Source organism: Ictalurus furcatus, chromosome 3 (genome assembly GCF_023375685.1).
Source record: "Ictalurus furcatus strain D&B chromosome 3, Billie_1.0, whole genome shotgun sequence".
Lineage (NCBI taxonomy): Eukaryota > Metazoa > Chordata > Actinopteri > Siluriformes > Ictaluridae > Ictalurus > Ictalurus furcatus.
Window position 1 is genome coordinate 19324111 of NC_071257.1, and position 17681 is coordinate 19341791.

Genomic DNA, 17681 nt, shown 5'->3' on the forward strand with positions numbered 1-17681 from the left:
CACAGCATTATTGGCCGATACATCGGTGCATCTCCAAAATAAAAAAATTGTACACTCATGCCTACTTGTGCGTTATATTGTGGCACATTAACGTTACCATCACTGAAAAAAAAAAAAAAACTAAACTTCAACCGTGCTCCTAAATTTTTGACCGTGCTTCTACATTTTTGTAATTAGGAGCACAAGTGCTCCTAAAAGAAATGGTTACCATAGAACCCTGGGAAGGATGTGTGAGGAGCTTATTTTGGTCTACTGTTCTTTAGTACAACATGGTCAGAGCCTAAAGACATCAAGAATCTAAGGGGGTTATTACACCTAGTTCGTTTGAGCGTTCAAAGCGGTCTCAGGCCGATATAATGTGTATATGAGAACACTACAAATGATCTCCGACCCCCCCTAAAAAGACCCACAAACAAACTGTACTGAGACCACCTAACCATATCCTCTCCCTATCATATGATATAAGCACTCTTCAGGTAGGACTCGAGCCATTTGTGTGCTGAGTCAGTGTGGTATGTGTGGTATGAGGTGAGATCTGCATTTAGTTGCAGTTTTCTTCTTTCTTTCTTAATTCCCTCCTTTTGCTGTTCTTAGAAGACCGCAACCAAAATATTTTGAAATGCCATATACCTATGATGTTCAAGAGCTTTTGAGTAGTCTCATCATTTATCACAGAGTAGTTCCCTCCATTGTAACATGGAAACCAATTTCGTGGAAGGCTGCACAGAGTAATATTTAGTTCAACAATTAATTGTATATTATACACTTATATTTGAATTGTACATTTTTAACAGGATCTTATCCTACCTGTCAAACAAAGGTTTGTCACCACAGTCAAAAGCATCCTGGAGCTCTTTGACTAAGTTTGCCTGTCCTGGCATGCGGAAGAGGCCCTCTTCTTTCAGACCTTGTTCTCGTATGAAGTCCACACACTGCTCCACCAGCAGAGGTGCCAGCCGGGTCCCAAACTTTCGCTCATACTGCACCGTGTCCTCCAGATGCTGTCCAAAGATCCCTTTCACAACATACGCAAATGTAGGATGACCTTTAAAAAGGGCATCAAAGCCTCAGCACATGCATCTATCGTCACAAATTTAGTTAGTAGTTGCATTTAAGATTTAGCACTGACTCTGATGTGGCCTACCTCTGCACCTGTGATGCACACACAGCTCAGGATGTGTGAACAGACAAGAGCTACACAGCAGCTGACTAATCTCAGGCATTAGATTCATTACATGTCCATTCACATATCCATGCCACTCACAGAAACCCTATAAGCCTTTGCAAATGTACTGTAAGTTATGGATGTCTAATTAATCCACAATGGAGCATTTGTTCTGCCATCCTTTTTATGAGCTGTAATCCAAGCTAAAAGATGGTGGATTGTGGAACCACAGGCACTCAGACAGGTATAATCTTGCCTGTGATTGGTGCAGCTAGTGTAAATAGCTGTGTTTGTGATATGTCTGTCAGCTATATATACAGGCTCCAAAAAAGTGATGACTCTGTTTCTGATAAGGTGAGAAAATAAAGGTATATAAAGCAAATATCTTTCAAGAAGTCATAAAATATGTTGAGCCATGCGTGTGTGTAACCATATTAAGTATATCTTAATAGGATGCTTTTATAATGGAACACTTGAAGGATCTCGTCTAAGATTGAAAGGATTAACACAGATTGTGGTAAGTGCTGTTTTTAGTATAAGCACTTCTCTGTGGAATCCATAATGCACACATCTGGGATGTGCCACATTGTTAGCTGTCAAAAATAAAATTAAAATACAAGAGGAAAAAATAAAGCTTTTGGATACTTTCCTTTGTACACAGGAAGTATAAAATAACCCCACAAGCATCAGGCCTGTAACATAATGCCTAAGACGTTTTGGCAGCAGGCTCTATGTGTTTAGCTGTTATTTGTGTGAGCTTGGGCACCATGAAGGAAAAAGTGAAGCAACAAATGATACATCATCCAATATAGGAAACTGTATAGGAATAGAAAAGAGGGTAGATTGGGTGCTTGATTTTATTTTTATCTTTGACTAACATGTTGAATGTGTTACCTCCGCCAAAAGGTGCCCAGATGACACGTCTAATGGCTTTGACCCAGTCTTCCATGTCATTTTGGGAGTTTGCCATAAGCAGGAAGGCATCATGGCTAGGAGCTGATCGGTCCTTTTCTGTACCTGTAACACCTACACACAGAGAGAGAGAGAAAGAGAGAGAGAGAGAGAGAGAGAGAGAGAGAGAGAGAGAGAGAGAGAGAGAGAGAGACTTCAAATAACTCCTGTAGATTTCAAAAATTATTTTTTTTTAAAAAGATGTTTTAACCTTTTTAAGATTCATCAATCAATGTATCAAGGCTAAATATATATATATATATATATATATATATATATATATATATATATATATATATATATATATATATATATATATACACACACACATACATACATACATACATACACACACACACACACACACACACACACAACATAACAGGCCAACTGAGTCACTTTACTCAAATTACAACAGCCATTCACTTCTGTAACAGCCATTCAACACCATGTCTGTAACTGGTGTCAAAACTTGACAATATCTGATGAAATTGGGTGTTTGACCCACTTTTAATATAGTTGTAATGTAATTACTAACCACTAGATGGAATCAAAGTAAAAGGAGTTTCATTGCACCCACCTCCAAAACAATTTAAGCATTATGGTAAGTTCAGATCAGGTTTTGTGATAAGCTCAGGTTTGTGTTTTTGGTAAGTTCAGGTCAGGTTTTATGACAAATTCAGGTTTTGTGGATGGCTGATTCCATTATCTGCTCTAAATGCCTACTTATGAGGCTAGAGGTTTGGCTCATGTCAGTTTATAAAGAGCAGTGCAAGCTGACATCCAAACTGCTCCCCACTATGCTCTGTCTTTAGAGCTTACTGAAAGGAGTGAGGAAATGGAAACGGTACAGTAACATTGTCTTTCAGCAGAAGCACACAGTCCCATAGCCTTTTGTAGGGTATATCGTCCGTAGGATACATTAGTCTCACTGCCTGTTTGACTAAAAAAAAATAAATGAAAAGCCTTAATACCTATACAAGAAATTGGAAAATACTGTATATTTGAAAACACTCATATCATCGATTTGCTTTTGAAAGAGTAATGGCCATGGAAAATGGAGAAAGTGTATGCAGTTTCAGTGCAAATCTGGGTAATTTGAACAAGTCACAAGAATCATGCAGTGCATTAATATACTTGTCAGTCGAGCAGTTTGCAGTGGGTGTAGATGCATGGTCATTAAGGCTGCCCATCTGGGTGAACACTTTCCCCATACACCATAAACTGGCTGACCTCACATATTCTCAAATAATCTCCTTGGCTTTATCATCCTCGACTCCCACGAGAAAAAAAAGCAGCCTCCATATCTGTGCTCCACACCAGCGCTGATATCCCTGTGTTTCTCATGGCCATGCTTTAATGTGTGCAGCGCAACCCTGGGACCAAAACAGTTTCCCAGCCTGCATGCAATGTGGACAATGCTTTTACTATGACGGCCAGCATTTTCCCCCGTTGTGACGGAAGGTCATGGTGTTGGACTGTTTATAAGGGGGAGGCCCAAGCTGTGATGTGTATTGTTAACATTCCAGAGGATTGTAAGCACTAAACAGTGTCAGAGCTTAATGTCCACCATTTAATATTGTAGGCACAAAACAAATCTGCACATGGTTTGTTCTCCGGATCAGAGCCAAAAATGTACGCTGCTTTACATGCCTCATATAATAAGGAATGTCATCCCCAAAATGCTTAACAAACTACTACACTAGAATTTGGACAGATTTTGATATTCCATTTTGCCCGTTAGCACTTTCAACACATTACATTATACTACACAAATGCTGTATTCTTAATATAGAGTTTTACAGAGTGTAAGTTACAGTAAGAATGTACTTATAATAATAATCAGTAGCTCTCAGATGCTCGCTTGCTCACTCATTCACTCACTCACACTCTCACACTCTCTCTCTCTCTCTCTCTCTCTCTCTCTCTCTCTCTCTCTCTCTCTCTCTCACACACACACACACACACACACACACACACACACACACACACACCAACCACATAAAGAGACAGACTGCCTTAAGGCAGAGGGCTTTTTTTGACCAGCAGTAAGAGTGGAGTGGAGTGGAGGACATCCAGCACTTCGGCCCCTCAGGCTTAAGATTAAAAAAAAAAATCTTGGATGCAATTCACCAAAGACACGCAAGCTTTTGATGAGGTGAAATTCTGCCTTTCCCTCCCCACACTATGGAAAAGATGAGAAATTGGAGTCTAGATCAAACCAGTAATTTGAAAGGGAGTGATTTTAATAAAATCAACAATCACGCTTCACTCCTCAAAGGCACTAAATGCTTTAAACTAAACCTTGAAATGAATCAAAGCTGAGGGATTTTTGTAGATATTGTCTGCAGAAAGCCACGTGCTTGATGTGTTGAAGAGCTGTGATCACATGCGACAATAAAAACGGTTCTCTGCACTCTTTCCTGGAGGACTACAATATGCAGTAACAGACATTCATGCGCTATATCCTTTTTGTCTCTGTGAGCTACTGCTTTATGGCCTGATTGTTAGAGGTCTCCTCCCTGCAAATGGATACCAATCTATGGTAGAAAGTCCTCTTTACCTCCTGCTCTCCCTCCTCTCTCTCCCTCCCCCTCTCACTCTCTCTTTCTGTGTCCAGATTTCCTATTGCTTCCACAACAATTACATCAGCTCAAACCCCCCCAACTCCACCCACCCCAGCTTTATGATTACTGAAACTTCCTGTGTGGCACAATCCCCAACTCACCTCACTCTCTCTCACATGCATACACTTTTAGTACCACTAACATGAAATCAGCCCTTCCATATTGCAGAAAGAGAATTGTGTTACAAAAACAGATCAAGACAGAATCAAAAACAGATCATGACAGAATCATGGCATGGTGGGATTTATGTCTCTGAGTGAAGGTTGCCATTGTGCAGGCAACCAATCCGAATGCTCCTTTCAGCTGCACTCAGAAATTATGCTGAACTCGGATATCATTGTGTCATTAACAGCAAGTAGCAAGGTTCACATATAAGACAGCACTGCTGCCAAGAGACTTCAGTCAGAAAAACTGAATATTTTTTAAATCCATCAGCAAAAACAGGAAATCACTAACAAGCACTATAGTGTTTTTGGCTTAGCAATTGTAAAATGCTAAAGATTTATGTATGAAGATCGGAAGAATGAAAGTTTGCATATGCAAAGCTTAAAATGTGTGAAAATCAGCACTGACCTTTGCTCTTCCATTTTTTTTTTTTTCAGTCTTAGTGGTCTGCTGATTTTTTTTTTTTCTAGTCTGATCTCAGAGGCTTCCCCTTTTCACTGTGGCTATCAAATATCCAGACAAAAAAAAAAAAAATGCATACTCAGCAGTGCTCCATTTCTGCATCCAGACTGTTAGGTTACCTCCGAGAGCTTTGATAAAATTTATAAAGAGACTGTGGGAAACTGCAATAACTCTCCTATATCCCCAATATGGCAATTATTTATTTACCTCCACTTTGTTTCCACCCACATGCAATGGCCTGAAGCACTGTTTAAGCCTCAAATGATGTTACTGAATGCATAGTAAACCCACTGACCCTATTTTACAGCTATATCGAATGTTTCAACGTGCAACATATTTGTGCATGCAAGGTTCTGTCTATATTAGGAATACTATAAACATAAAACACATCACAGAAAACAGCAGTTCTGAATAACACAATCTCACATAAAGGTGCATATTCTCTTACAGCTAACCATAATAGCTGGGAGAAATTGGGAAGTAAAGGGTTAAAATGGCAGTGTCAGATCAGAGAGCAGCAGAACACCTTTCAGCACACTTCATGTCAAATTACAGGGACACATTCATGCAAGACTCTCACCAGCAGCCCTTATGCTCTTTACAAAGCCTTCCAAAAATACTTATAAAAATAGCTCACAAGTGAAGCCACAGCTTCCTGGATCCTGGATCCTTTTTCGTGCATGTGCCAGTCCAGATGTTCCAGTCTTTACCACCAGCAGTTCTTTTCAAAACTCAGCAGTTATTTGCAGCAGAATGAATGAAGCTCCAATTACTCCTATAAATCCCAACAAAAGTATTGGCGGTACTTCCAAAGAGAAGAGAAACTACATCCACTGTCGTATTCTCCTCTTCCTTGGGTAAAGACACAGGATGGAGGATTGCACACAGATCCTGAGTGAGAAGTTTGAGTAAAGAAAGCTTACCCTTAAACTGAGCAGTGTAGTGCTCCTGCACTCTGCAGCAGCTGAGCCCCATGTTGGCACACAGCAGCTGCCAAGGGCTCAGCTACACAAATGCCATGCCAGTTCCACCCATGGCCCTCCCGGAAGGTGAATCCTTTACACAGGTATGTGCCAGGGGCACTTAAGTGCACGAGAGGAAGAATGAGCAAGAGAGAGAGAGAGAGTAAGAGTGCCAAAAAAGAACCAAAGCAGTAGCATTACAGACAGAAACCTGAAAAACGAGTCCTTCATTTTCTTCATTCATTCATTCAGAAAAGAAGTTTTTCTCTTCTTTTTTCCCCCCTCTTCTTTTTGCCGGCACCTCGCTCTGGCAGAGACAGACTCAACCCATACGTGCGCGCACACACACACACACACACACACACACACACACACACACATAGCCCCTCCAGACTGGGAGTGGAGCTCTGGCTTGCCCTCACTCACCCTCATGAGACACGCCACCACCGAGCACATCTTTGCCAAACACCCCCCCAAAAACACAAACAGACAGAGCTAATCAATCTGTGTGTGAGACTCTGTGAGTCTGTAAGTGTGTGTGTAGAAGTGACTTCACATGCAAGTGGGTTAATATTTCTGCAAGCCTGATGCACATATCTCTGCATGTCACCCGGATCTTATTTCCCCTATTAAACTAAACGGCTTATTAATTAAGCACACATCTCTTTGAAGATACTTTCAGAGGCCACATGCCGATTATGTGTTGCACAGATGCTTTGATTACACAGTACTGGACCCGAGGTGTGTGTGGGGGGTGGGGGGATTACTTGGGTGGGGTGGAGGGGATTACTTGGGTGGGGCGGGAGCGGTTTGGGGGGGGTGTTGTGGGGTTGGTGTTATCTGAGCTTGCAGTGTACAGTAAGGTACTGCAGACCCGACATGAGTCTTCCCCAAATGACCATGAGCCACAAGCACATGCTCAGTTCAGACCTCCACTGTGCAGACTCACTCCACTCACTGCTCCTGCTTTTGTGTCAAGATCAGACATTAATGGAGCCATTGTTCAACTGTCTGACATCTAGTGCATGTGAAGTGAAAAGAGCTGGACATTTAAGGACATTTAATCATGAAGCAATTGTGCAAAAAGCATAACCAGAGCTCCTTTAAGATGACTGAATGCCAGTGAAAATATAAAATTACAAAAATGTCACAGCTTGCAATTCTGAGTTCATTTAAAATGATGGGATATGTATATGAAGGTTTCTGGGAAGAGAGAACACTGACAAGTGCTCATCTGGCCTTGGATAATCCAGGATGAAAGACCACCAAGAAGTGCAGTTTCCCCACAATACACCAGTCACTGTATGAAAGAGCACACTGGCTGGTTATTTCCCACATGACAAAAATCCCCCATAAAATGTAAGAGTCAAGAATCCATATCTTTTGGAGATAATTTTACATTCTGATATCATTCAACAGCCTTTTGTGTTTGGCTGCACTGAGACCTACAAATTAACCATGCAGGTAAACAGTACACATTTATTGACAGGCATGTCAAAAATTCATGGAATACACTGTAGAAATAATTCATATGTCAATAGGCATTCAAAAGAATTATTTACACAATGGATATGAAAAGCCTACACACTCCTATTAAAATGACAGGTTTTTGTGATGTAAAAAATTAAACCAAGATCAAACATATCTGATCTTTTCCCACCTTTAACATGATATACTGTAGCAACCAACAAAATTCAAGTAAAAAAACAAATAGAAATATTTTAGGGAGGAGAAAAAAAAAGAAAAAAAAAACTTACAGTAACCCGGTCGCATAAGTGTGCACACCCCTAACAAATAATTTGTTATTACATTGCTTATAATACATCACTCCACCTTTTTAAAACCCTAACTTAGCACATCTTGTGTTGTCAGTTTTAATCCACTCTTCCTTGCAAAAAGGAATCCAGATCCAGATCAACTCACTGCAAGGTTTTTCAGTATGCTTTAAATCCGGGCTCTAACTGGGACATTCCAAAACACTGATCTTCTTCTTCTGAAGCCATTATATTGTTGACTTGGATTTTGTGCTTTGGGTCATTATCATGGTGGATGTTACATTTTTTCTTTATCTTCAGCTGTCTAAAAGAGGCCTGCAGGTTTTGTGCCAAAATAGATTAGTATTTGAAGCTATCCATCTATCCCACTATCTTGACCAAAGCTCCAGTCCCAGCTGAAGAAAAAGGGGGGCTCATGCTGAAAAAGTTTGAGAACCACTGCTTTAGGTGACAAGTGGTCTTGTTTTTGTTTGGCACAAACATATATTTTACAATTATGCCCAAAAAGTTCTTCCTTGGTCTCATCACATTTACTACATTTCACCACTTGGTTTTGGCAAGTTGTGGGCAGGCATTTATATGTGTTTTTTGTTTGTTTGTTTCCATGAGAAAGGGCTCCTGTCTAGCCACCCTACCCCATACCACTTACATGTTAAGAATACGAGAGATTGTTGTCACATGCAGGGAGTGACCAGTACTTGCCAGATGTTCCTGCAGCGCCTTTAATGTCGCTGTAGATTTCTTGCAAGCCTCCCTGATAAGTTTTCTTCTTATCCTTTTGTTTTCTTGTTCTTTTGTGACTGTGGTGCTCCATTGTCAACACTTGTTGATGATAGCCTTCACAGTTCCATGGCATATCTAATGTTTTGGAAATTCTTTTGTAATACTCCTCTCCATTCAACAATGAAATCCTGTACATGCTTTGTACAACACCAATTCTAAAAAAGTTGGGACGCTGTGTAAAATGTAAATAAAAACCGAATGCAATGATTTGAAAATCTCATAAACCCATGTGTTATTCACAATAGAACATTGGAAACATATCAAATGTTTCAACTGAGTAAATGTACCATTTTAAGAGAAAAAAACAAGTTAATTTTGAATTTAATGGCCGCAACACATCTCAAAAAAGGGGGCAACAAAAGGCTGGAAAAGTAAGTGTTAAGTGTAATTCAAAATTACCTTATTTTTTTTCCTTAAAATGGTACATTTGTTCAGTTTAAACATTTGATATGTTTTCTATGTTCTACTGTGAATAATATGTGGGTTTATGAGATTTTCAAATCAGTGCATTCTGTTTTTATTTACATTTTACACAGCGTCCCAACTTTTTTGGAATTGAGGTTGTACGTTCTTTGTGGACTATGGCTTCAGCAGTTGCATGAAATCAAGAAGCTGTCAAGAAAGTCCTACAGAAACAGCTAATCTTTATTTGGGGTTAATCAGAATCACTTCACCGATGTCAGGTGTATGATAATTACTTTTGAATGCAAGTTTGAATGTGATTCACTTCAGTTTTGAATGAACTTGAATTTTGCCAGATGCCATGTCACATTAAAGGTAGAAAAAGCTCTGACATTATTCATCTTGGTTTCATTTTCACAAAAACCTTCCATTTTAAAGGGGGTGTGTAGACTTTCTACATCCACTGCATACACAGTGTTATCCTATTGTTGACATTTAATCGGTCTTTTGTCAGGTATCATACTTACTTGTATAAAGATTTACCGGCATATAAGATCATATAGGAAAGCTGTGAATTTGAAATCTGCATGGCCACAGCTAAGAACATTATTACTAGTTTGGCCACATGTGCACTTCAGCAGCAGCTGAATTTAACCCTGCAGTCAGATGGATATAGCACCAGCTTGGGATATTTACTTGGTGTAAATGAAAGTATTCCCTCATCAGCTAGTTACGACAAAAAGGAGGAGCACTTTACATCAATCCACAAGTTGCTAGGCAATGCAAAAAAAAAGTATCCCAATAAACAGGCAAAGCACTACATGTTCCAACAAAGTGTGGCAAGTGGCTATGCAATCTACATAATTCGAATGCACTGTGACCAGTTCAGACCTGATGAAATGACAGAGTAATGACATAGCAGTTATATATAGTAAAGTGACTAAATTAAAAGGCCTGTTAACGATTTTGATAGAATTTGCTTCATTATTTCTGTCATGAATTTCCTTAGAACTTGAACATCCTGCGTTATCATTTCCCAACATTTCCATAGTTAGTTATCAAAACTGAGGCTACCCCACTGACAACAGTGAACTGAGGACATAGGTAAAGGCAGTAAGCTCAAGCTTCCACACCACAGACCTAAGGAAAGATGCATCTGAATGCCACAAGCACAAGCCTATAATACTGACTGATTCCTGCAATAGCAAACTACCAATTACCAAAGATGATCAAAAAGCTTATAATGGTTTCATAACATTGCATATCATGTGAAACAGATGAATCAAAGTGTGTGGTGGTTCCCATGAGACATAAACAGAATCTGTGTCAGCAGATGTGATTTCATGGGAAAGTACTGGTATGCACCTGTAGCTGGATCACGGGTGGAGAAGGGTTGGGAATTATTGGCTTTTGAGGTTGGAGGTTGTTTGGACTCTGGAAGTTTTTTTTCCTTGAGCTGGTATATTCAGTGGGGTATAAAAAAACTGATAATACAGCATATTGGATTAAGTCTGCAAAATGGTAAAGATCTTGCACATAGGACATTATAGGCTACACTTGCAAAGGAGTATAATCTTCTCGCAGTTATTGTGCTCTAAGTGAAGGATGGCTGTCAGTGTTACAGAGAGTAGAAGACTATTCACTTGTCACAAATGATCTTCAGGTAGCCTTCCTGCTAAAGGTAAGTATGTGTGGAATAGTGAATAAAGCATTAATGAGGAAGCAGTCTATCATCTGCTGCAATATTCGGAGCCCTTTCAGTAAACTGCCCTGACTGGAAGCTCGTTTTCCCAAATTCTTTCCTAAAGGTGAACTTGAGGGCGATCACACAAGCACTTCAAACAGCATTACATAAGCAACCAGATTACTTCGCTCCAACTCACCTGGAACTATCTCAAAAAGATGCCGTCCAGGCTCATCAGGATTGGCACTTAACTCGTTGACCTGGCAGCCATGTAATGCGATGCAGCCCTGGAAAAAACAAGAAAACAGGATATATAGGCCAGTTCAAGGATAAAATGCACACGCGCGCACACACACAAAATATCTATTCCAATATTACTGAAATTATTAGATATTTTCAGTGGATTATTATAGATTAGTGCTCCGTGAAGACATTTTAAATGGAAAATTGATTCTGATGGTAATTACTAAAAGAGCGATGTACCTATGACATAACAGTCCTGATAAAATGCAGAGGGAGCAGAGCTTACTGTGTTATATACAAGGCTCTATTTTATGCTGTATTTGCTGAGACATGCACAATTAAACCACTTTCCCCATTATAAATTATGCACCTCTAGATTTGAACCTCATGCTATGGATTTAAAACTCACATAGTCACTTCAATAGTTATGTAGTGCAAAGGAAACTGCTTACTAAACCAAATTGGCCTTTTTAATTTCCAGCTGCAGCTAAATGAAAATATCAGTATGTATGCATTGATAAGGCTGCATTGATAAGGCTGAAATACCATTTAAACAAGCTGAGCACTTTTCCGCAGCAGAAATTGGATTTGGTTAAAGGGAGCTGGCACATGAGAACATTAAGGTTTTGGACTTCTAGTAAAAAAGCAGCGAGAATCTGAAGAAGGTTGGACAAATTGTCCATTCTTTTACACAGAGCTATGCTGTCTCACCCCCTCGGCCTGCATGCTACTACTTCTACAGTTCAAAGGTCATCTGCTCTACATCTGCTAAGCAGTGTGTGACTTATGAGGCTTCCGAGCAGGAGCACAGGCTGTTATCAAATTAGCTTGTCAGGTCAAGAGTGACTACCCAAGCAGTGCGCTGTGAGATGCCCCCAGCATCAGGTTTTTACAAAATGTATTTCATCTAATGGATCCGATAAATGGCCTAAGTAAAGGAGGCACTTTGTGTTCTGTAATATCAAAACCCCTTCAATCCAGCCATTATCTCAACCCTCAGAATTGAAAAGAATTTATAGAAGATGTGAGGAAACACAATATTATAGCAAAAGTGGAAAAAGAAACAGAATATGCTTCACAAGAGGGTCAGGCTCTTCACTATACTCGACATGGGGTATTTCACACAGGAAACATATTACAATAAAACAGGAAGCGTTACACCATAAGGTCCATGAAAAGGCAAATATTAATACTTAATTAATGCTTCTGTAATGATGAATTAATACATGCACTAATCCTTAAAAAAATAATGAAATAGTCATTGAACTGAAACATATAATCACTTAACAGCCAAATGAGTAATATAGTATGAATATACATATGAATAACAAACATCTTCTTAACTCATTTTGTTAATTAATACTGTGATGAAGTATTAATACGCTATTTAACAGTTATTAACTTTTTTTTGTTTTTTACATTTTAACCTACTTGAGACTTCATATTTGTGTTTTAACACTTTATTCTCAGTGAACCTTAAACTATACTCCTTCACACAATACATTCTAAATACAAAGGAGGTTAATATTTTGTACATGTTAAAAAAATATTTATTTATTTTTTTAGAAAAAGTGTATAACAAAACATAGTGGCCTAACTGGGTTAACCTGCAAACACACCATCCATAATGTAAATAACCTTGATTAATACTTCAAATCAAAGTATTAATTAACAGAATGAGTTAACAAAATATCACTACTTAACTATTATCATTATTATTCATATATGATTCAATTGGCTGTTATCGTACACTTCATTAATTCCTAATATTGTTTTCTTACCCCATTTTTCTCCCAATTGGGTCATTTTGGCAATTCCCACTAACTAGCTCACCTTGATCATACAAAAGACTCTGCCTCTCCAAGATACTCTTTTTATACCCAATCATGTTACTGAACTGTTGCCAATTAACCTCCAGTTGTTTCTTTTTAGTAACACTTACTTTTCCAACCTTTTGTTGCCCCCGTACCAACTTTTATGAGACATGTTGTGGTCATCAAATTCTAAATTACCTTATTTTTTCTTAAAATGGAACATTTACTTGGTTTAAACATTTGATATGTTTTCTATGTTCTACTGTGAATAACATATGGGTTTATGAGATTTGCAATTCATTGCATTCTGTTTTTATTTACATTTTACACAGCGTCCCAACTTTTTTGGAATTGGGGTTGTATGAGTATATAACATATGGAAATACATATTCACATGAATCTAGCATACACCAAAGAGAATCTTTCAGCAACATAATTAGTGCTTAAAGATGGCTGTGGAACCAGAAAATTGGATATCTTATGCTGGATTTGAAAATATATTTAATAAATCACTTTTATTTTACTACTAAAATACTCTGAAAGCACTTTTCACTAATCTTGCCATACAGCATGTGTAGTACAGTAAAATGTGCATGTGCTTTCTGCTCATGGGACTATAATAAGTGTAGCCTTTTGGAGATACCTGTGGCTTAGTTTCCTCTTCATCTTTGAAGAAGTAAAGTTGGTCAGTTCTCAGCACAAACCAGCGCAGCTGCCAGTTCTTCATGATGCTGCGCTGTTTCTTCAGCCAGCCAGCCTTCAGTGCTTTCTCCTGGAGACTAGGGGAGGACGGCCGGCTCGAGGCCCGTGTCAGCTCCCCCATCACCATGCTCTTAGACCTGGCTGCATGTACACAAACACACGACAAAAAATGATAACCAGTAAGAAAACTGTAGGCTGTTTCTTTTTCTTTTTTTTTTTTATTTACATTTATTTAGTGTTCAGAAAAAAATGTGAGAGACTGCCATATGTTCTTCATTTCTCCATAATGCAATTTAAAAAAAAATACAGTTTGTTTAATATATTCAGCAGTGCATGTTCTTTTATCACCAATAGTAATAATATTTCTTCCAGCAAAGACTCATATAAAGTCTAACTGAGTTAGAGTGCTATAATGATTTCAACCAACTAGTGTACTGCACACACACACACACACACACACACACACACACATTATATAACAGTAAAAAAAAAAAAAAAAAAAAAAAAAAAAAAAAAAGAGATACATACATTTCATATGCAATATGAACTCTAGTAGCTGACGAGGACAACAGTACATTATTCACTTGAGGGTAGCAAAATAAATCTTCATGTATTTCATCTCCTTCACCTCGGAGCAACAGGCCTAGGATATCAACACTTCAGAATGCTATCAGGTTTCTTTTTCAGCATTAGTAGAAGAAAAAAAAAAGAACTCTGCTACTCTTAGGTCTAGCCATGCACTTTTGCCTTTGTGCCTTATGTATCTTATTTGCAAAGTCACAATTGCATCTTGTGGTCTCCAGCCATAATGGACAATCCATTCCCTGAGTCCATTTATCTGAAGGAGGATAGCAGACACTGCCAAAATCTCATTAAATCACTGTGGGTAATGGAAGCCTCATCAGTGTTAGTGTAGGCTACTCAGCCCAAGGGGAGCAAAGTGGAGGAGGAGGGGGAGGGGGCGTAGGCAGAGGAGAAGGAGGATGAGGGCTCCTAAAATCAGTTACTCCTTAAAACACAAACCTCCAGGAACAGACCTCCTGTTAACAGTAAAATGTGAAAGCCAAGTAATACAAATTTAAAGCTGACGCTTACGGATTTAAGAGTTTGCAGAGGAGAAGCTGGATGCACTATCATACTTTCTTCCATTAACCCACTTGTCTGCTCATTGCCATATGATTTAAAAATAAGGGAAGACTGATGAGACCTATGCATATTTTATGAATACCCATTTTAGGACTATGGGAATTTATTTTTGTGTCTGACCTCAAACTATCCTCTTTGTCCCTCACCAACTTTAATATGACATGAATATTTGATGTTAAGTATTAATTTAACAATTAATTTCTTCCTGTAGTGAGCAGATAGCTAAAACATAAAAAGCCCACTGGAGATAATGATGTTATCAAAATGGGGAAAAAAAGAAAAAGTTTGGAGTATGGCTCATTGTCATTTTATGAGGACACCCTGAGGATGGCATGAAGATCGGCATGATAATGAATCCTGCTGGACGTGGCTCTGCACTCCTTCCTTCTGACCAGAGATAACACATTCTGGTTAGCTCTGAAGCATAATAAGCATCATAGTCAGTCCAGGTCTGTGATAATCATAGTGACAAAAGCAAAGCAAATCAAATGTCAATCAGGGAATGGGCATGCTGGGTAATGCACCTGACTCGTGCCTTTTCCAGCAGAAAACTCTAAGGTTAAAAATTTTTCATGGGGGTCCAGCATTCACGATCGGCAATAAATCTTATCTCAGGCATGTACATAAACGTCTTTAAACAGCACATAGTTAATGGCAAGGGCTTCTGTCCAATTGTCCAATAACACTGAGAGAATATAGTGAGTGAATCTAGTGACTGAATGGCTCCACACTCAAATTCATCAGCAGATGAAACTTCCTCCATTTGTGATGGCACTCATCCACATGTGTTTTACAGCAATTAATTAAAGTGCCTGAGCAATATACCACTGCTGAATAGATACACGCTGCTTTTGTATGTGACAGAAATGCAAATATGGCTTCCCTCTCTTCTAAAAAAAACAAACAATGTAATCGCTTCACATATCAATAATTAAAATCATGCTGCCATGAGCATGACCTGGAGATGGGGTCAGGCTTATGTCTCATTAGACTCATTAGCAGCATGTGTCTAACAAAATTCTATGCTGCCATTACTCCATGAGTTAATTATAATGATATAATTATAAGCAAACCTACTAATGTGAAAATGCTGGCATTCAGTCAGAAATAAAACACACACACACACACATTCTGACAGCTGATCTGTGAGTGGCCGAGCTCCAACTGTAATAAATCACTGGAGAGCAAAAAATGAGATGTGACCTCGGATCTTTGCTCAACATGAGAAAAACATGCTGGTGGAGCGTCCAACATGGCAGGTGAAGCCAGAACACTCATCAAACGTGACATGTTCCATATGCAGGATGACAGAAGCAGAGGTAAGCAATAAAGCAGTATAGATCAGCTCCCTGTGCCTGTATTATGTTGCACAGCAGGCAGGGGGATCAATCCACAAATAGCTTTTTACAGCCAGAATGCATTAGTGCTGAAACAGACAAGCACCACGCCTTTAACCTGCTTTCAAGAGACAAATGCACAGCACAGGACCATGCACTCTGCAAATGCATACTGGACCAGTCACTTTAAGTGCTCCATCTTAAGATTTCCAATTGTATTTAGCCATTCTGCTAGCACCACCGTCGACTGATTATCACACTCTTATACGAGCGGCTGTTGGAGCAGTCCTAAACGAGCTAACGTTGACATTCAGCTGTTATGACTTATTATGTGTAAGACCTCAGCGCCTGAGTGTTGAAACTACAACGTACCACAGAACTAAGAATAGGATCTGCAATGCAACCAAAAGAAACTTTGCAACATAACTAAGCATACAGCTTTTATGACATCACCCATATCAACATATCAGGAGACATTAGAAGACTTCTGCTTATTGTCATAAGGAGCATGTGTCAGAAATATCATGCTGCATCCTTAAGTCATAACTTGTCTCTGTCATGCCACCTTCACATTTAGCTCAGCTCATAAAGAGCATGGAACCTTCACTTACTCAATGAGGTAAGTGACAAGGAACCAGAAGTCATTTAGGTCAATATTCATACTAATCAAATGAAAACAGGTTATGAAGCAACAGAGCTGTATTATCTATGCTGAGCCGTACAAGAGCATCGAGAGACATGAGATGAAAGCAGGATGCTGAGAGCATGGGAGGCAGTGAAAAGTGTTGAGGCTGAGGGGATGGGAGTGGACAGAGAGAAGCAGTGCAGTGCTTACCTCGCCTCGTCTGTCTGATCTTGGGGCTCAGCATGGTGCTCATCGTTGGATAGCAGTGCACTCTCCCATCCACATGTTTGGATCTTCACTAGCCTCTCCTCCACTGCCTCGCCCTGTTGCACCTCATCCACCGGCTCTAACCAGCATCCCCCCCTCTCTCTCTCTCTCTCTCTCTCTCTCTCTCCCTCTCGTGTACCACTGGCCCATTGCTCTGAGCTGTATGTTTCCTGAGCCCCTCCCACTCTCATTATGCAGAGGCAGCTGGAGAAGAGGACCTCTTGCACACGCTCAGATCTGCCCTTACCCATGATGAATTATTTATCCCCACCACCACCCAAGTGAATTCCACTCTGTCCTGGCCATTAAATGCCTGAGTGATTACTGTCAATAATTCAGCGGAGAAGAAACAGAAGGGGTCTTCGCCATTTTCCTCCTGCTTCCTTCCTCCAAATTGGCTTTGTGGTTTGTGTTAGTTGGTGTATGCGGTAACTGCTGATGAGGGCATGGGCGTGTGTGTGTGGGTGTGTGTGTGTGTGTGTGTGTGGGTGTGTGTATCAATCCCACTTCCCTGTTCCTGTCACATGTTCTCTGTTTTACTTGTAATCTGTCTGCATTAGTCACAGGTCCA

The 17681-nt window shown here is 39.5% G+C and overlaps 1 protein-coding gene across 2 annotated transcripts in view; it reads right to left on the bottom strand.

Moving 5' to 3' along the window:
- arhgap22 (Rho GTPase activating protein 22) overlaps positions 1 to 17681 on the bottom strand; it is a 29212-nt gene that overhangs the window by 9843 nt on the left and 1688 nt on the right. The window contains exons 2-5 of one of the 2 annotated variants that reach the window (XM_053621262.1): positions 13677 to 13876; positions 11176 to 11263; positions 2060 to 2191; positions 808 to 1015 (exon numbers count right to left, since the gene is read on the bottom strand). In XM_053621262.1, the coding sequence (XP_053477237.1) occupies positions 808 to 1015; positions 2060 to 2191; positions 11176 to 11263; positions 13677 to 13876 (628 nt within the window). Of the gene's footprint in view, positions 1 to 807; positions 1016 to 2059; positions 2192 to 6007; positions 7021 to 11175; positions 11264 to 13676; positions 13877 to 17681 lie in introns of those variants that run through there. The other variant, XM_053621263.1, reaches the window with a different exon arrangement.